The sequence below is a fragment of the Antedon bifida genome, chromosome 2, assembly GCF_963402885.1.
Source record: "Antedon bifida chromosome 2, ecAntBifi1.1, whole genome shotgun sequence".
Lineage (NCBI taxonomy): Eukaryota > Metazoa > Echinodermata > Crinoidea > Comatulida > Antedonidae > Antedon > Antedon bifida.
In genome coordinates, this window is record NC_136227.1 from 7,692,371 (window position 1) to 7,713,728 (window position 21,358).

Below are 21,358 nucleotides of genomic sequence, written 5' to 3' on the forward strand. Positions count from 1 at the left end.
GGTAGGGTGACCAGCTCCTTTCGACACTGCCTTATCCTCCCTAGTATTTTCAACTAGGTACAGTAAGTAGACTGGGAGTTGTCGGGAATTGAACCCGGGTCTCGCTGTATGACAGTCAAGTGTCCTAACCACTCCGCTACACAACTCTTTTTATGTATTATTTCATAGACATCCAACAGCAAGAAACTCTGCAATAAAAGGATGGATAAACAATACCAAAAGTCTAATTTGGGGCTTAGGGTAGAAATAGCTATGAGTTGAACCCTGACACTTGGTCAGAATTGAACCCTGGACCTTTTGATTGGAAGCAAGCACATCGACCACCAAGCTATCTCAACTACTATAATTAACACTCATGGGGAGGATAGGAAGCAGGAGGTGGCCGGGTGCAAGGTAGGCCTGGCAGGGGAGGTGAAGGCCTGGTTAGCAGGGAGGGAGAGGTCCGGTTAGCAGGGAGGAAGAGGCCCAGGTAGCAAGGAGGGGGGGTGAAGGCCTGGGTAGCAAAGCAGTAGATTTGACAGTTAAGGTAAAGGGCTTATAATAATAATCATTGAAAAAATTATGATTAAGAGTTTAAAGTCTAATTTTCATTATCAGTTCAATCAAGAAAACATCCTCCCTCTGACCTTACGGAAAACTGTACTTTAATGACTCACAATATTCATGGAATTCAGAAGGAGTTGGTATTGATTAAAGTAACTGTCGGTATCGTATTCAGCAAATGAGACCGTATTATTCATTATGCGTAACTGTTTAATTGCAGTCAAATGTATAGAAGAAAAGCAATTGTTATTTAACCCTTAGGTTCTAATATCATTACTAATGACTATGTCTAAAGGCGCTGCGGTAAAGTGTAGAGGTAATCTGAATCAGCCGTAAGAAATGTGTTAAAAGTGCATAAACCCTAGAAAGCGAAGATCATAAAATGAGGTTAGATGTCACAGTGGTGTACTTATTAAGATACAGTAGCTGCAGTAAACAGTACATAGCTGTTAGCTATTTAAAGCTTGGTTCCTGCTTAGTAGCAAAACAATGTTGTAGGTACAACGAAGTGCATTGACCAATCATGAGCGGCATTTCGGAAGATTCATCTTGTCATGATTTGTAAAATTACTTGCGACACACATACGTCCTTGTGTTGCGTCCAAGTGTTAATAAAGTAGAACCCCTTCTTTGGGACACCTCTATTAAGCGGAAACTTTCCAGTGAAATGAAAGAAGGAGGGGCTAAATATGTAATAACTGTATGGCAAACCCCTATTCAGGGACATCCCTATAAATGGAACACTGTGTTCAGTTCCGAAGTTGTTCTTTGCACTAGATGACGCTTTGGTTTTATATTTGCTATTGCTAAGACAAATTACTGCAAATTTGGACAGTGTAGTGTGAAGTGTAATAACTGGTTGGAGAGCATAATGGCTGGGCTTCAAATGGTGTGAGTTGGGTTATAATGGCTAGGTGGATATGGCCTGCAGGTTTTTATATTGCTGGCTGGGTTAATATAGCTAGTGAGTGTTGTTAAAAATAAATATGTGAATAAAACGGACAAGGTGTTTGTAGAATGTTAAATTAAAACTGCGGGCCAGTCTATTATATGGCTAGGTGGAGATGGCTAGCTTAGATCATAATATAGTTAGGGAGTATTATTATAACCTCTCTCCCTCCCCATCCCTTTAATAAATGTGTGAATAAAACGGACAAGATGCAGAATTTTAATTAAAACTGTGGGCCATGGAAGTCTATTAAACCATTTAATGATATTGCTAGCCTTATTTTATATTGTAGAGTGGCTATACATCATTATGGTACAGTTACGTACACACATAAACGACAGATGTGATTAATGTCCTCGGCTATACTCTTAAATGTTATATTTCATACCTAATTTATTTCATGGAATAAATTCTCAGCTATACATTAAACTAAATCCTTGCAATATTGTATAGTAATACTTTTTAAATTTTCCACTAAACTGGAGAACATCGAGAAACCGTACCTCATATTTAACTCAAACAGTTGATGACAGAACGTTAACAATTTCTCGTAACTTGTATATTGGACAATCCGTAAGGTGAAAAATAGCTGTAACAGGCTCTTAGCGACTTAGTCCGGTTTGTGATTGTCCTATTTTATATAAAACAAGTTAATTCCAACGAGTGATATATAGTTTCATTTATTTTGAAAGAAATTACCTCTCTGAGGAATCGTATACGCGATAGCAGCTGACCTATATAATGTAACTTTATTTAAGATCATTGATCAGAGACTGAATTTAATCAATATTTGGGACAGATGCTTTTATTGTGTGATCACAAGATTGAAGAAGATTGTATCGTCTGTATCCTAGCATTACAAGTATACAAGATATATTTATTGTCAGTTGTGGAAATCACAAAAGTAAAATTCTTTTTCCCGATGCTCAAGTACTGTAAAAACAATATACAGAGGTAAAAACAGACAAACATCCTAATATTGTTGTATTGTTATAATAGAAATGCAGTTTTATAATCTATGAAAAAAAAAATTTATATACGGACCGGAAAATAAAGTTTCACAAAGAAAATGAAATGTCATCATTTTTTATCTCCTTATTTTATTTTTTACAATAAAGTTGAATATTATTGAAATGAAATTTTTGACCGTAGAAATATCGCAGTAAAAATGAGTGATAACACAATTTGTGATTGGAAGAAGTAATTGAATTGCAAACCATCTCTCATTTTATTTTACCATGCTCAATATTTTTTTTTTCAAAAATTCAATGGAATTAATGATTCGCATGATGAATAGTGCACTTAAATACAAAAATAATGAAAAGCCTGAATATAAAACATGAAATGTATTTTATACTCGCTCGGTATTATCAATTATTGCTTCATTTATGGTTTGTAAGATGGAATGTATTATTTTTTATAATGTCAGTTAGTTTCAAATCTATATTGAATAAGAAATTATATTGCCTTCAATGTAGTATCTTGTACTAAAATAATATAACATAAAACAAGAGGTTAAAAAACTGGCTCCATACTACTAATAGTTTCACATCTAAACAGAAATAAAGTGAGGGCGTGTGGCGCAGTGTGTCGGACATTCGACTACTGATCGTGAGATCGAGGTTCGAATCTAACAACTCTCGCTGCATTGCTTGTATTCTTAGGCAAGATACTTTACTTACGTTTGCCTCTCTCCACCCAGGTGTATAAATGGGTACCCAGTTAGATCAAGACACAATTTTGTGCTGATTACTAGCTGCATTATGGGAGTATGTTTCCAGATTCGTTTAATCCAAAAAAATGACTGGGGTAATAATGTTCAGTGCTTACAGGTCTCACAACATTAGGCGCTATATAAATCCAGGATACTGTATTATTATTATAATGTTTATAAAGATTTTAATAGTACCTACAGTAAACTGAACAAATTAGAATACAGAAGGTGCGATACAAAATACTGTAGATGGTGGGTAGGTTAAAAACAGCTTTGATACTTTATGATACTGTAGTTTCAAATCAAGAATAAGAAATATTATAAGATTTCAATTGTATCTTTAATACAGAAAAAAAAAGAAAATAAAATATTGTTTAATGCCACCTATCTGAAAATGGGACAGTCCAAAACCGCAATTTTATAAAACGTATGCATTGTACAGTATAACTCTATAACGAAATATTCCAATCATCTAAAAGTCTATAGTACTGTAACTTGTAAGTCTGGTCCATTCTTTTACTGTACAAATAGCCTTCTTCATCAAACTTTCTATGAATTAGATGGCGACAAGAATGCTACACTATCATACCCAGTACCGTTCTGATTTTACGAACATTCAGGAAAACATCCCACAACAGGAGCACCTCGAGATACATTCATGTAGCGTTGTGCACGCTATCTAATTATTATACAGTATTTCTTTTAATTCTAAAATCTTATTTACTTTTTTAAACCAGTGAACACCATACTGTAACTAATTTTTTTTTAAATTATTTGTGGCAAAAAACAATTATTCGTGTCAAATCATAACCAAATAGAAACACAAAAAAAAACACTAAATTACTTTTTATTTCATTTCAAAACATATCTTAATTGAATCACTATCATCTTTAAAATAAATTGCTTGAAATGCGTTTTACCGCACAACCATACGAATGATATAGAAAGAAACAAAGAAATAACATAAAACCATTTACTTTCATAATGTTCAATATTAAACACAATATCTTAATTGAATGACTATCATCTTTGAAATAAATTGCTTGAAATACACATTACAGACAAATTAATCTACCGAATATTAAGTTTCATTTTTGGAATTGGAGTCTGTGATGACCAATACTCATCTTCATCGTAAAAAGCGTGATTACGATTTAACGCACATTATAAACTTCAATGAACCGTGGATATTAAGCGTAAATGTATTTATTTTCCTAAAAGGTTTGAATCACTGCTATTGCAGCTGTGTGCAGCGGTATATTAAATGCGATTTGCGAAATCAATCTTCAGTTAAAAATAAGATTTTAAAGAATCTCTCAGTACACAATGCCAGACAGCTATAGATAATGTAGTAAGCCTATGGATGAATAAGCAAGCTCATCTGTGGTAGAACGTTAACAAAGGCAGAAAGTGTGCGAATGGTTAGGCATGGGGCAATGAATGGACGAATAAATTATGGGATAGATAATTGAACGCATGGATGGATAAAGACTTTCATCTGCTTAGAGCAATTATAGAGAAAAATGTACAGAAAAATAGTTTAGAGCCACTATAAAACAGAGTGCATTTGTGACTCAAAAAAAGTTTATAGGGGACCCTGGATAGGGGTAGGCCTTGGCTTGTTAAACATACAGTACAGTACAGTATATTTCCCCTCATTTTTTCACAAGAAAGTGTGCCCTTACTGTAGGGGTCTCTTAAATGAGGGGTTCTACTGTACAGGACTATGAAAATAAATTATGTAAATTTTCTTAGAACCAGAACAAAATTTATATAACCGAGTATTATGACATTCCCAAATAAGCAGTTATCTGTTATCAATCAATTGTATAACATTAGAAAAGCTTTTGATTTATTCAACAAAAACACTGAGTACAAAATGTAGTTTAACTGCAGTCATTTTGACATGGTCTCTATTAAAGAAGCCTTATTAAAATGCAAAAAATAATAATTAATATGGTAAACTAAATTGAAAAGTATAAAAGAATATAAATAAAAATGATAATAATTGATTACTATGACAATTAGTTCATGCATGACATGACATGACATTTAAAAGGGTGGATGAACATAAACAAAGAGAAATGGTTGAGTGAGAATGGTGAATGATGAATCAAAAAGAAATGAAAACAAAAACGGAATTAAATCATTCTTTAAACGCTTCTTTGTTATCAATATTGTATTCAAAGTTTGAAACAAAAATATAATTTTTATAATAATAATATTATTAAAATGATAAGAATTATTTCCACAATTGTGATGTAAATCTAAGCTATTAGCACCAATAACTTTTTTTTTTAAAGAATTTTACCCTTATTGTACAAAAATATTATTTCTTTTCAATTATTAGGTTATAATTTTTTTTTATTTAAAAAAAAGGGGGTTTAAATAATACTGCACCTGTTATATATAGTAGTGTGGGGCTGTATTGGAAGTTAACATGCTTGCCTTTCAATCCCAAGGTCTGGAGTTCAATCCTTACCTAGTGCCAACTCAGAACTCTTTCTACTCCAGTCCCTAAGCCTCAAATGAGTTTATTCGGCAGATACCCAAAAAAGATCAATGCTTTAGTGAGAGTTGTAAAGATATCAAACCAATGATCGAATATTAACTGAATGAAGATGCATGGAAAGTCCCAAGGAAGTCCAGAATAAAACTAACTAAAAGCTCTGTCTACATTATAAAAGTGTGATTGTGCCCAAATATGGTATTGATATATGACACCATCATGTCCATATATGGGCACATCACATTTTTTGTCACATAAAGTTTGATAGTGTAGACAGAGCTTAACTCTAATAATCATTCCTTAACGTGTTTTTAATGGCTGTCCATTTTAGCTTGCGAGGCAGGCAATTTTTCAGGATACAGACCGTCTGTACTGACCTTTAAGGACAAAGGATTTTATGATATTTCTATGTAAATTATGCTAATCTTATGAGAAAATTGAATTAGTAATCATTATTCGGTGATATTAATTTTATGAATGGTCTACAGGCCTAGACTCGAAGAAGTTCTGTTCTCTGGTGGCATCAGCATGTTCTGGGTGCTTACAAATTCTGTAAACACACCCAAAGTGACAAAAATTTTATGTATTTGGTTCTTACTTACCTAATCTTGGAAGATGATCCTTGTAATAGTAGCTACCTGGGGCATCTTGAATATACTTTAAATCTACTTTTCCTTTGTGTCCGATACGATAAACATTCGTCGTTCCTGCAGACCATGTAACATTTGCAACACTGCGACCCGACTCGGTGTCCCAACCACGAATATCATTGACTTTTCCATGTTTACCTTCACCACCTAGTTAAGAAGAAAATGAATGAACTAATTATTACTGACATTATTTTAACTTTACTGAAATTTACCACCATCTGTACTGCAATCTCCATGACTGTCAATTCATCGAATTACTGTAGGGAGTGTGTAAGACTGCCAAATTTTTAGTGATATGAGTAGACATACAGTTTGATGTCATAAAACTCTAAAATTGTACCACAATAAAGATGGAGATCTTGTGAAAGGTCGTAGCGAGAGGTTAAAAACAGATATGCTTTAAATATAAATTAATTAACATAAAATAGGATGATCTGTACTGGGGAATTGGGGTAGGTGGTGAAAATTGAAAATTTTAGACGAGACCAGCACCTCGTCTGCCTCATACTAGCTACGGCCCTGTTGTGATTATTACTGCTGTTTAAAGCCATCAGATATCATCAAGATTCTTAACACTTCACAACTTACCATCTTGATGGTTCCAATCCCAGTCCGGTCCTCTTGCGACCTTTGCTCCTGGAAAGAGCCCTCTACTTTGTATTTTAGTACCCCCTTGTCTCTTTGGCATCCGTACTCTGTAAAAACAAAATCATATAAACTCTCAATCAGCAAGCCAATATATTGTTCTTATTACCTTGGAATTTCCAAGTGGAAATTTGTTACTTTTCTTGATTGGTTTGAATTGTTTTAACCTTGATTACCAAAAAAAAATCAAATAGTTAACGTCGCTATAAACATGATAAATACTTTAAACTTTTTTTTTTTGCAATTCAAAACACATTCATTAACAGTGAGTTTATCACCTGCAAATGAGAACTTTCATCATTTCCTAGTAAATTTTTTTTCATGAACAACATTCATTTTGATGATAAATTTCTATTTTCCATTCTAGGAAGGAGAGAAGGCGATACTTAAAGAAAGGGGGATTTAAAAGATATATACAGTATAAGCTGTAGTTTATAGGTTTTACAAGTACATTTTGAATGTGAATGCTTTTTTTGATGTAAATCGTTTTGGGAAAGAGAAAGAATGTATGTTAATAAAAGGTTTTAACCTTCAAAATAAAAATTCATGAGATTTTTTTTTAAAAGATGTACGCACTAGATGTACGATTTGAAAGGTGGATTGTATTTAATTAAAATGCACAAAGGATTGTTTTCATGAAGGAGAAAGGATGTGTGTTTAAAAGTAAAAATAAATATTATAAATAAAAAAATCAGGTTTTTTTAAAGATTTTTCGTTTTCAAGAGAATTAGCAACATAGTTGATGTAACGTTTTGGATTTTAATTGGATGTAAACAGGATAGTTTGTGAATGTTAATTGACTAGATGTATCATACTTAAGTGTTTATAGCATTCTTATAGTTAGTACTAGTTAGTAATTATGCATACTAATACTGTACTGGCTAAAAGGTTAAGCCGATCTTTAAGCCTATTAAATGATATGACCTAGTTTGTTATTTTCTTGTTTTCTGTAAAATGCCAAATTTAAAAAAAACTTCACACCCTTGTCATGGACTGACAAATGACTATGACTGAGACCCTTCTGTTAGTTGGCAGCTTGACACGAAGCGACCCTTAGGGGATGTGACATCATCTTGTCCACTGAACTTTGTATTTTTGTTTTGAATAAATATTGATCTATTGCGAAGTGTTATAAAGCAATGTCATTACCGTATAATAAAATTAATGCAAACAAACAAATATACATAGGAGAAAATGTTCTCAGGAAACGTACTATGTAATAAAACAAAATATCAACACACCTTGATAATGTAGGTACCCTTAAGATCAGTTTGATCGTTACCGATCGCTCTGTTGATACCATATTTGTAATGATTCGAATAAACCGTTTAAAAAATACTGGTACACTACTATTGTTTAAAAGTACAGTTTAGAGAATAACCTATGAGAATATCAGATAAGTTTGATTTGTGCTTTGTTGAATTTAGTTTCAGACTTGAACAACAGTGGTAGAAATCATCAAATCTGAACCAATTGTAAATGTTTCTATTCAATTTCATAAAAATAAGAACAAGTTTACGAACTGTACTCTTCTTAATATAAACTTTTGTTCAATTTGAAATTACTCCACAATGTTTTTCCTTTCAACTAACTGACCAGTATCAGTACAGGTTATGTGGTATGTGGGAATGGTACCATTATCAAACAGGGGTGTTCTAACTGAATGTCTTCTTTTCGTAATGTATCCTCTCTTCAAATACAGAGGACTGTTGTTGGTTTATTCAGGTAAGTCAGGCACAAAATGGACTAATGTACTTGTATCAGTTTAATTTAAAACAAACTGTTTTTTTTTCTACTTTGAAATATCGCCATTTAAAAAGTATTTATCCATAACTTATGATTTTCCTGTCAAACTACAATATGTATTATAATTCTTTCTCAAACAATAGGACAACGAATCATCAAATTCAGATGGGTTTAACAGCACAATAAAGTAATACTTTAGTATGTGTTACTTTGAAATTTCATCCCATCTAAAATTAAATGTATCCATGAATATCAACGATTCTAGATGCCTTTTCCAAATTACACAGAAAATATCATTTTAACGCATAAATCCACAAGATTCAGGTGATCACAGGTTGAAATGGAAACACCAAACTTCTTTTCTTCTCACTGAAATATCAACTTGCTATTATTACAATTACTATAAAATCAAATTCAGTTGAAATTTCAAATATTTTCAGAAATGTATCTTTCCATCATAACTGGACAACTTTGTTGTAAGAACAAAAGTTGATCAATGCTCATCAAAAATTAGTTAAATTTTAAGTTGTTCTTTAACAGGAAGGTAGATAGCGGTGGGTGAGTCATCTAGCACATGACCATAACACGCAGTTTGCGAATCCGTGTTGACAGCAAATTAGAAAGTATGATATCATTTTAATTATTTAAGTACTTTCATTTTTAAAAGCTTGCATTAATTATCACGAATAGATTCAGTTTTGATTTTTTGTATATATGATTATGAGATCATGTGAACATTTTTTTTTACTGCAGTATGGAAACAAATATTATAATATACAAAAATATATATTTTTCATTTATAAAAAGAAAATCTTCTCGCGTAAGAAAAATAAAAGCATAATGAATATCTTCGTGGAATGGTACAAATAATTACATGAGGTGAAATATCAAATTCTATTTCCACTCAGCTGTTGCCTTGTGAAAATAGAATTTCATCTTTCACCTCATGAAATTATTTGTACCATTCCACTCATTAACATTCATTATTGGTATACTATTCTTACACTGATCCATTTTGTTATGCAATCAATGTAAAGATCTTAGTTTCAATTTTGAAAGTTACTTGTCACTGCAATAAACATGATGATAACAACGACCATAATGACGATGATTTACAATGATTACTAAAATAAAAGCTAGTAAAATTACATAAACAAGTTCTTAAACAGTACAAACAAAATTGAGATACTGCTGTAACTGCACTAGAATAATTTTGAAATGATCCCTGCTGTAATTAAACATAATTAATAAGAATAAATGTTAACCTTTTTGTTAAACCAGTTGTCAAGTACTTACTTGAGAATAATTAATTTTGAAATCTTTTGGACAAAGTTGTTCCTAATAGATAATTTTTTTTTTGGTATGTAGAAAAAATTAATAGATAATATTAATAAACTTAAACTTGGATCCTATCCAAAATTAAAAGCGATAAACTTATAAATTTGTATAGAGTGTAAACACTGTATGCATTTTTATTTATTATAAATTTAGAGCATTCTAATTTTTTTTAAATAATGAAAAAAGGAGAGTAATGTTTTAACAAAACTAGTTAATATGTATTGAAATGATGAATGAATATAAGTGGTAGTTTACACTACAAAAGAGGAAAAAAACATATAAATGTAATTCATAAACCTTGGAATTAAAACTACAGAATAAGAAAATCTCAACTCCAGAAGAAATGAAACCGCGGAATATTCTACTGCAAAGACCAAGCACTTTAATTAAGCAGTAAATTAACCTTAATGAGATCTATATTATTATTATTGTTAATTTACAGTACTGTTGCCACCGGGTATACTGTGGACATCACTATGCATTGCCTAGCAACCATAATAACAATCACGATAATGGCAGTAGATTCAATCAAAGATTAAAACAATGTTTATTGATTTTCTATAGATTAAAAAAATCAATTGTAATCTCTAGGGGATTAAATGAGATGGGATATAAACTTATATGCATTTATGAGGATTAAATGCCAATTAGACATCTCAAGGGATTAGGTTTGATGGGATAACCTAATAATATTTGGATTTGAGCGGATTAAACATCTATTATACATGATTTCAATGGATTATATTTGATAGGAACCTATAATTTTTCCCAACAGGATATGCCATAAAATGAAGAATCTGTATTACAGGATATCAATAGCAATAACAACATCACCAAGGTACAATAAAAACAATCCAAAAATATGTTTAAAAACTACACAGATTGTTTGGGATTATTCTTCATCACAATAAATTGTTTAGTTTTTATCGATAACAAGTTAAAGTGAATAGTCTAAGAAGTCATTGTAATAATAATAAAGAGGTCAGAGGTTAAGAAGTCAACTTTGTACAATAGAACTGAACCTAATAATTAAGGGGACGCCTAACTAACATCTTTAAAATAAATATTACACTAGAGAACTAGGCTATACTGTATTGAAGGTTAATATGAAGTCGGAAAATCGTATGAAATGGCAAGCATCTGTCGTTAAACCTTAAAACTGGTACTTACAGTTCAATAAATTAATGAACATGAAAGCGAAAATGCGCAATCCAATCTAAGTTAGACTAATCGTTTAATTCAGAGATTTTCTAGTCAAGACAAGTTACCTAGATGTTTCAAATAAATTATATCTGTAATCAGTTCTATGATCGGCACTGTTTATCTAATGGCTTTACCCTAAAGTAAAGTATACTGTGACGTCCCAGAAAGCAACTTGTACGGTTTGATAGTAAGTACACTCGTGTAGTTGAATTTCCGCAGCAAAAATTATTTCTTGGCCAACTACTGTATATATTTGCCACATATAAATAAGAAGTTATTGAAATTTGTTGAATATTTCTTATTTAATTGTATTGTTTGTAGTTATAAAGTGGTATGCTAAATTAATCAATATACTGTGATAGTAATACCGAGCATGACAAGGTTTTATTTTGCGATGCAAGTTATTTTAATTTTAAATGTTGCAGTTCAGAGTTATGACATGATAGTGGAAAAAAGGCGGTGAATGGAGAAGACTGTAAGTGACTGTGATTGTTGGAGCCGAATACAATGCAAGAAGAAAAGGAATGTTGGAGGTGTTAAAGTTGGGAGGCATGTGAATACGGGAGGCATGTGAATACGGGAGGCCTGTGAATATGGAAGCCCTATGAATCCGGGAGGTGTTTACTGCTGCAGGAAGGCAGGGAATGTGGATGAGACTGAATGTGAAGTCAGTATTAACGAGAAGTGGTGGTACATAATGTGGAAGACAGTGACACAATGAGATAATGTCTCTGAGATGTAGTTATGGCAGGGAGCCATTCAGGAGGTGGGTGCCAGAAGTGATATTCTAAACACTGAGGCAGTGAAATCACAGATCAGCTGAATATGCCAAGATTCGCAAAAGAACAACCTGCTTTAATATTAAAGATTCTCCTTATTGTCAATACTGTTATTTTAATATGAATTCTTAAAATCTCAATCACTTTATTTTCAAGTATTGAGAGCGAGAATTCTCCCAAGAATTTTTAAGTAGAAATGCTAAAGGTTTCTGAACTTCTCATAAAACGATTATATTATTATTACCACTTCAGCTGGCCTCAAGTTAATACAAGTATCGTAAACAATATCGTATTCTATAAAATGATTGATCGACACACCACATTGCACAGTACAAATTAAATTAACACAGTTATTAAAAGCATTGCATTAGGCAATGAATGACTGGAATTTGGAAATTACTTGGAAGTTAGTTGTAATCTCTCCATGTTTTAACAGTACCTTCAATTTAGATATAGTAAAAACTACTATAAGCTGCTGAAATTTGTCGGCGTCAGCAATGGTGCACTCTACAAACCAGTTCTTTGATTTACTCAATTCCAAAAAGTAATTTACATTCTGGGAACTAATTTATTCCCAAGTAACCAAATTAAACACAAAAACAATTACAGCAAGGAAATCAATGTTAGAAATTTAATTAACATGGCACACATCGTAAAGTAGCAACGTTCGTTATGTAACCTAGACGAATTATGATTGCAAATAAAAATATATGTACGACCACCAGGAAAACAATACAATAAATCTTGCAGCATTACAGTAGCTTTGATGGTTTTTCCCAGGGTAGCAGTAATTTATCCAGGATTGCTTTCGGTTTAAAAGGCTTACTTCAAGCAAGCTTAAAATCATAATGACTTTATCTTAGAAGCATTAATTTAGGTATGAAGATATTGCCAAGAAAACTAATCAAATTGATTATAATGCACCTGCTACGATGATGTTATGGTAGTAACTGTATCCTGGCTATTATTTATTAAAGTTTAGAGAACTTTTAAGCGAAATTATCTGGATAAAATGTAAGGAGTACATTTTGGACATTCAGTATAAGACATCCTTGTGTTTAGTGGCACTATTGATTTCTTTCCAATCTTTCTTAGCTATTTATGGGTTTAAACTCTGGTACAAAATCTGTACAGTTACTGCCAAAAGGACTTATTATTGTATTAAAAGCATTATATAACCTAGCAGTGTTAGTTACTGCCTTAGTAGTGTAACTGGCTTAGAACCATTACTGGCTTAACAGCATTACTGCCTTATCAGTGTTACTGTCTTACAGTTAGCAGAATTATACTGCCTTATCAGTGTTACTGGCTTACAGTAGCAACATTACTGCCTTATCAGTATTACTGGCTTACAGTAGCAACATTACTGCCTTATCAGTGTTACTGGCTTACAGTACTAGCAGCATCAATGTTACTGTCTTACATTTAGCAGCATTACTGCCTTCAGTGTTACTGGCTTACAGTAGCAACATTACTGCCTTATCAGTGTTACTGGCTTACAGTAGCAACATTACTGCCTTATCAGTGTTACTGGCCTACAGTAGAAGCATTACTACCTTATCAGAGTTACTGGCTTACAGTAGCAGCATTACTGCCATATCAGTGTTACTGGCTTACAGTAGCAGCATTACTGCCTTATCAGTGTTACTGGCTTACAGTAGCAGCATCACTGCCTTATCAGTGTTACTGGCTTACAGTAGCAGCATTACTGCCTTATCAGTGTTACTGGCTTACAGTAGCAACATTACTGCCATATCAGTGTTACTGGCTTACAGTAGCAGCATTACTGCCTTATCAGTGTTACTGGCTTACAGTAGCAGCATTACTGCCTTATCAGTGTTACTGGCTTACAGTAGCAGCATTACTGCCATATCAGTGTTACTGGCTTACAGTAGCAGCATTACTGCCTTATCAGTGTTACTGGCTTACAGTAGCAGCATCACTGCCTTATCAGTGTTACTGGCTTACAGTAGCAGCATTACTGCCTTATCAGTGTTACTGGCTTACAGTAGCAACATTACTGCCTTATCAGAGTTACTGGCTTACAGTAGCAGCATTACTGCCTTATCAGAGTTACTGGCTTACAGTAGCAGCATCACTGCCTTATCAGTGTTACTGGCTTACAGTAGCAGCATCACTGCCTTATCAGTGTTACTGGCTTACAGTAGCAGCATCACTGCCTTATCAGTGTTACTGGCTTACAGTAGCAGCATTACTGCCTTATCAGTGTTACTGGCTTACAGTAGCAGCATTACTGCCTTATCAGTGTTACTGGCTTACAGTAGTAGCATTACTGCCTTACCAGTGTTACTGGCTTACAGTAGCAACGTTACTGCCTTATCAGTGTTACTGGCTTACAGTTAGTTATTAGTATGTGTTAAAATATACTAACCCGACAGAATGTTGCGTAACAAATCGTAGAAAGGAATGATTGAGGTCGTGTTTGTCGTTCATATAACACAGGAAGCAGAGGTCGTAGTCATGGCAATCACTACATTTCCATCTCGTTCCTTGTATTCCATGTTTTTTGCATACATTGCAAATTATATTTGGATGCTTGATGCCTGCAGATAAAAATAAATCAAGTTCAATTTAAAGATGTATTGTCCCTTGAAACACCAAAAAATGAAGGTCAAAATATTCTAAATTTAAATTGGCCATATCAAAGTAATATTAAAGTTATTCACTTTAAGTCGAAAATTCCAGCCAAAAGCAACAAGTTTACGTAATTAACAGGTAAATTAGTTTGATTACATTTCGTCTGGAAAATCGTCGCGAGCGAAAGTAAACAAAGATTTCAAACCACGAGTACGCATTATGCATATGCTAATTAGGATTGTTTACAACTAATCACGGTTGAGAAGGTATTTTCACACAGATCCTGAGGAAGTTTTATGATTATGCATACAGAGTAGCCAAACAAGCGCGTTTCATTATGGGGTATGTTTTGATCGAAAACTTTGACTGGAAGTCAGAGTTTTTTTTTAAACAAAAAAACGTCTGTATTTCAGTTAAATGATTTTTTTTTCGACAAATTTTTGGTGATAGTTAATAACTATTGTGATACTTCAAAATGACCCACCTTTTTTCGAAATCTGTTATTTTTTATTTTTTTGGAATTAGTCAAAGGGACAATACATCTTTAATAAAAAAAAAAGCATTTATTTTCTTTCACAAAGCTTCATTAAAGAGAAAATACTGTAAAACAGTACACTATCAAACTTCATGAGTAACAAAAACATTTGATGTGCCTATTATTTTGACTGGATGATGTCATACCATTACCATATTTGGGCACATCACATTTTGTCAAAATAGTTTGATATTGTACACAGAGCTTAAGAATCGTGTATCTGATAATAGCAAAAGATGTTGGTGAAAAATATGTTTAAAGGTAACTGTCCTTTTGAAAAAAAAAACATCTTAATGCTAACATAGTTTCACTTTGACCAAAAATTGGATGGGAAAAAATTATTTACATGAAACAATATGTGATTTAAAGCAAGGAATAGTCATTTTTGTCTTTTTATAAGTGAAATATTATTTATTTTAAAGATAATGCTTAGGGTGATTTCTTGGGGGAGGTTTTCTCTCTCTCTACGGAAATGAATAACTTTATTAAAACTGCAAACTGGCCTCTTTTTTATATATCTTTATTTTTTGGAAAAAATACAGTACATCTTGACCATCTATGCTATTTTCCTAGTTTCCATTACCCATCATACCACATTGTAGTAACAAAGGACGAACATTAAAATAAAATCTAGAAAAAAAAATCATTATATCTTTACTTGACTGCCAGCAAAAAAAATTGATATTAAAATTTATGTATGAAAATTTATTTTTTTCTGGTTTGTAAATTTTAAAAACAATTTTGCTGGTTTTTGTTAACTGTGGTTTGTCTTATTCACAACCTGCTGTTCTTTGATATACGGAAATTCATCAGTTGAATTTATGAATCAATTGAGGAGATACAGTGCATGTTGAATGCATTTCAAATCATGATCAAACTACTGTAAAATGTCTATATTGTATGGATTAAGATTGTCTACTTAAATTTAAATTACAAATCCAATTTGGCATTGTTTCGGAACGGCTTAGAAAATTGGATTTGTATGATGTTTTTGAGAACAAATACTCAGATTTGATTACGCATGATGCCTTTATTTATTATGAAGATTCCAACTAAATTCTTGTTTTTTTCCATTTAAATGTTCTTGTTATCGATACAATATTCTGTATATCCTGTGTATTAAATTGAATTATTCTAGAATATTGAGTATATTTTAAAAGTGGATGGTGTAAAAATGTAATACATTTTTTTAAAACCTTGTTTATACAAGATGACGCTCATTAAGCTCTGTCTACACTATCAAACGTTTAAACAAATTTGATGTGCCCATTATATATAGACATGATGATGTCATATCACTACCTTATTTGAACATATCACTTCCATATTTGGGCACATCACACATTTTTGTCAAACTATTGTAGTTTGATAGTGTAGATAAAGCTTAAAACAGCTAAACAATCAAGGGCTCTCATAGACAGATAAAACAAACATAATAAAAGCACAACAAATCACAAAACAGAAACAACTAAATAAAAATAAAATACTAATTACTATACAGTAAAAAAACAACTTTACTTATTTAATATACGGGTTATTTTAATATTTTCTTTTTTCATACTGTAGCAACTATTGTTGTTTTTGTATTGTTTTGTTATCGATCCAACATTCTGTATAGCTGTGTTGAGATTAAATTAAAAGATACTAGAATATATTAAATTAGAAACATAGTTGTATTTCTGGAATGGATACAAAGATATCAATATTATTTATTGAAAATTGAACATAAAGATTGAATGAAAATGAATGAATTAAAGGACATGAAGAATGAAGATTAATATTAACATTTTGCAGTTTCACTGAACTATTCACTTCTGTAAAAAAAAACAAACAAAAAATGATTTCACTTATAAAAAGACAATTTTAACCAAAAACCACTGTCTGACAGACAATTAAGGTACTTTTTGCTTTAAGTTACATTTTTTCAGGTAAATAACTTTTTCTTTCTATCTAGCTTTTGGTCAAAGTGAATAACTATTATGTGACATTAAAATGGTATATTAAAAAACAATTTTTTTAGGGGGACAATATCTTTAAGATGAAATTTAAATATTTGGCTACAAAATAGAAAGCTTCTTTCAAAATGTTGCTACAACTGCATTTTCTTATAATTGTTCATATTTATAATATATTTTAGTGCACACTAGGTATTGACAATTTTATCTCAGGTGTGCGATTTAAATGCTCATTATCGTCGCCATCATCACGCAATTATCATTAATTTATCAGAGCTCTACATTCCTAGTCAAAATATTTTTCTAGCTTAACAGCGTGATTAGGTCTTAAGCTGTTAAAACTCGGCAAATCAACGATATAATATATTGCTAGCGCGCAAGGTGCGCTTCTCAAGGCAGGTAAAAATGGATTCTTGCACGTGTAATTACATACAAAGTCACATGGGACGTGACTCATATCTCTGAAGATTTCCCTAGTTAAAATATCAAATGCTACTCAAGCTTCGATAAATCCCACACTATGATTTATTTCAAAATTCCACAAGTTACAAGTCTAATAAAATAATAATTTAAAGTATAGGTTTCTTTGTGTCATTGCATATCCTTGTAATTTGAATACTGTATAATTTTAAAAATTAAATAATTTATTTTAAAAATAACTGAACCATAAATGTTTCTTCTCATCAGTTTCAAATTGGATAAAAAAGCAAAATAATTTGCATTAATTCCCTTGCCATGTACAGATATGGATATTCAAACTTAAATTATTTTAAATAAAAAAATAATATTTTTGCATTGTAGCTATTTTCCCACTTCTCTCCACATAACTATGACTAAATTAAATCCACAAATAATATAGTCAAAATTTAATTTATTTACATATTATTTATTTTGCTATAAAATTTTTGAAATGGCAACCAGACTTGAAATAATTGTTACACTATAAAATATAAACAAACATTTTACAAACACATAATTTGCAAGAAATAAAACATACTGTATATTAATGTTATTGCTCCAATTTCGTAACTGTAAACCCTAACCCTAACATTAACCCTAATCCCACCCATTAATTAAGCTTTAAGACCTTTAAATAATAGATTTGAAATGATTTACCTGTAAAGGCCACATTTTTTTTTTAAGTTTAGTTTTACACCATGGATTTTTTTTTTCATAGTTTATTTAATAACCAGTTATTTTATTTTGCTCGTGTTTCAGCAGATCAACGAAATACAGTAGAACACCTTTATTATGGTGACACTTTTCCATAAAACGAACAAGGAGAAATGTATTTTTAAACTAGTGTACAGCCAACACCTACTGTATTAAGGGAGCCTGCTATTTGGTACCAAAGATGTCCTCTTAAAGATATATTGTCCCCCAAAAACATGAAAAATGAAAATTAATTAAATCAGACTTTGAATATATTATTTTGTAGTTTTAATAAAGTTAATCACTTTCAATAAAAAAAACGAAAAAAAAAAATGTTTTCACTTATAAAATGACAAAATAAATGGTTAAATTCAACCAAAAATCCATTGGCTGGCAGCCAATTTGACCATTTTTTGTTTTTAAATCACATTTTTTTCAGGTAAATACATTTTTTTTCGATCCAATTTTTGGTCAATAAACTATTGTGTTACATTAAAGCCCCCTTCCCTACGTTTTTTAGATCTAATTTAAGATCACAAACTATATTTAATGTAAAAATAATACTATTATGGTCCTATTGCGATAACTGTTTTCGTCTTTAAACGGTTAAAAATGTGAAAAATAAGTCGATTCTAATAATTATAGCGGCCCGCTATAAATCCCAAAATGCATTGCGCGCGGATTGATATTTTTGTTTTTCACCTGTAATTCGCCCACTTTTTGGTCGATCGTGAGGCCAAAACAAATGGAAGACTCCTAACTTTCAGCGAAAATACCGGGTTTTCCCCAATTTGTATCAACAGAGTCTGGCAAAAATAGAAAGACAATTAATGCAGCAACTATACAACGTCAGGCTTGGTATATAGCTTGCGTACGATGTTCGTACGTTACCGATGTTTACCAGCTAGGCCTACAAAACTAAGCCTAGTTGGCTAGGCCTAAGACCGTCCACGAGAGGTCGATAGCCGCGAGCTACTTAGGTAGTGCATTGTTTCTCACTTTTTATCATAATTTACCATAAAACGTACATTTAAGACAAGGAATGACATGGTTTAATGTTTTTAAAGTGATATATATGTATTATTTTCCAAAAAACGTCCAAAATTGCAGGGAAGGGGTCTTTAATCTGGAATATTAAAAAAAAAAATGTTTAAGAATTATTTTTTCAGGGGAACAATACATCTTTAATAAAGGTTTCATCCACAAATTATTTTCAAGCAGTTTTGTCTTGGCATTAGAAACAGGCTCTGTAACTGTGCTTGAACTTCTTTCAGTTTCGTATGTCAATAAGGCAACACTTGCTCGCTTACTTTAATAGGAAACTTTCAAACAATAGGATTTTAGTGTTCTTACCTTCATGGTAATTAACTTTGAGGTTTTATGGATTTTGCCTACAATAGGGTTTTGACCTTTTTCAAGAAGGCTAATACAATGAATTAATATTTAAAGACATATTGTCGCCCAAAAACATGAAAATAAAGATGAATAAAATCAAACTTGAAATAGATTATTTTATACAGTAGTTTTAATAAAGATATAAACTGTATTTATGCAAAAACAATTAACCGGAACGATTATAAATAACATTGGAAATATGTAAAGTCCCTTTAAAATAATCCCCTACTAAAGCATCTCTACCCTTAATGAATTTTTAATTCAAAACATTCCTGCAGATATTCTTGTTAAAAAAACTTAAAATTGGTATGTACAATAGGATTTTCAAATAATATTGTACTGAAACAAGACCATATGGCTGCAGTCGCGTGCTCAAGTTAGTGTTTACCGACCAACCGACCGACCAACCAACCGACCAACTGACATAAAAATGTTTGTATCTTCATTGGATACAGCTGAATCATACCTTTTTATAATTATCTGTAATAATTTCAGTGAGGAGGACTGGGGAAATAATTAATATTATTTTATTTGTCTAGTAAATTGTGAATTCATGTTTACATAGCAAGGAGGGACTTATTGCAACATTATTTTTATCTTTAATTAATACTGTATAAATAATTTATATACAGTACTATAGTAGTATACTACATCATATTCATTTTAAAACAAATAATTAAACAAACTAAAATTGCAAATAGAATGGCTTATTAGCCACTAAAACAGTAAATAAATATTAATAGTGCAGAAGAGGGTAAATACCAGAGGTTTGTTTAATAATAGTAATGTACAGAAATAGTATATGAACATTATATGTCTACAGTACAATCAAACTTTAACCAAGAAAAATTATAATATAGCATGTCAAATTGTTATGGTTTATTTAATGTCAGGATCCTGTTTTGCACTATTAATACCACACACACTGGTTTTAATGCACTCAAATTGAGGCACTTAACATAACAATAAACACAATGGTATTTTATTACAAAGCAAGTTATTTTTGCAGTATTGTTATTGAATATTACGCACTACAGGTTGTATAAAGATAGTTTTCCATATAAAGTATAGCAATATAAAATGTATTTGCCGAGCCAAAGCCAACCAGATGTCATTATGTTCAGAGAATTGTTCTATTTACACAGTAAACTCAAGAAGAAACATAATCTTTTTTCCGATTCAGATTAAATGAAACTGTTAATGTTGAACATACAAAATCATATTTGCTAAAAAAATATGAATATTAAAAACAAAGTTATAATTCGTAATAATTGTATTCTCTATTTTATTGAGAATATTTTAGTTTTCTTGCAGGCTAGAGTAATCCTTGGCCAACTTTGAAATTCATGAAGTATTGTATTTTTGTATTATATTGTTAAAATATCTAGCTAAAAACATTTAAATTAATGAAAAAATTAATTTCAGGATAGCAACCACACATTAGCCATTAATGACAGAAGGAGAAAATGAAGCTCTCGGTCTGGTACGAGATGTATATGGAGTTCTATGTATAGTGTAGACCAGTGGCCGTATTCACTTAAAGTGAGTTTCCCTTTGCACAAGTGTGATTAGTGAATACGGCCACAGATGGCTTTAATAGGTTAAGTTAGTAGGAATTATTGGGATGAAAGGGGTCATTGATCTGAT

General features: G+C 31.7%; 1 protein-coding gene across 4 annotated transcripts in view; it reads right to left on the bottom strand.

Moving 5' to 3' along the window:
- Positions 1-21,358, bottom strand: part of LOC144836158 (E3 ubiquitin-protein ligase MIB2-like) — a 45,639-nt gene that overhangs the window by 16,056 nt on the left and 8,225 nt on the right. For all 4 annotated transcript variants that reach the window (XM_078691377.1, XM_078691374.1, XM_078691376.1 and 1 more), the window contains exons 3-5: positions 14,469-14,640; positions 6,954-7,060; positions 6,318-6,512 (exon numbers count right to left, since the gene is read on the bottom strand). In XM_078691377.1, coding sequence (XP_078547503.1) covers positions 6,318-6,512; positions 6,954-7,060; positions 14,469-14,640 — 474 coding nt within the window. The remainder of the gene's footprint in view (positions 1-6,317; positions 6,513-6,953; positions 7,061-14,468; positions 14,641-21,358) is intronic.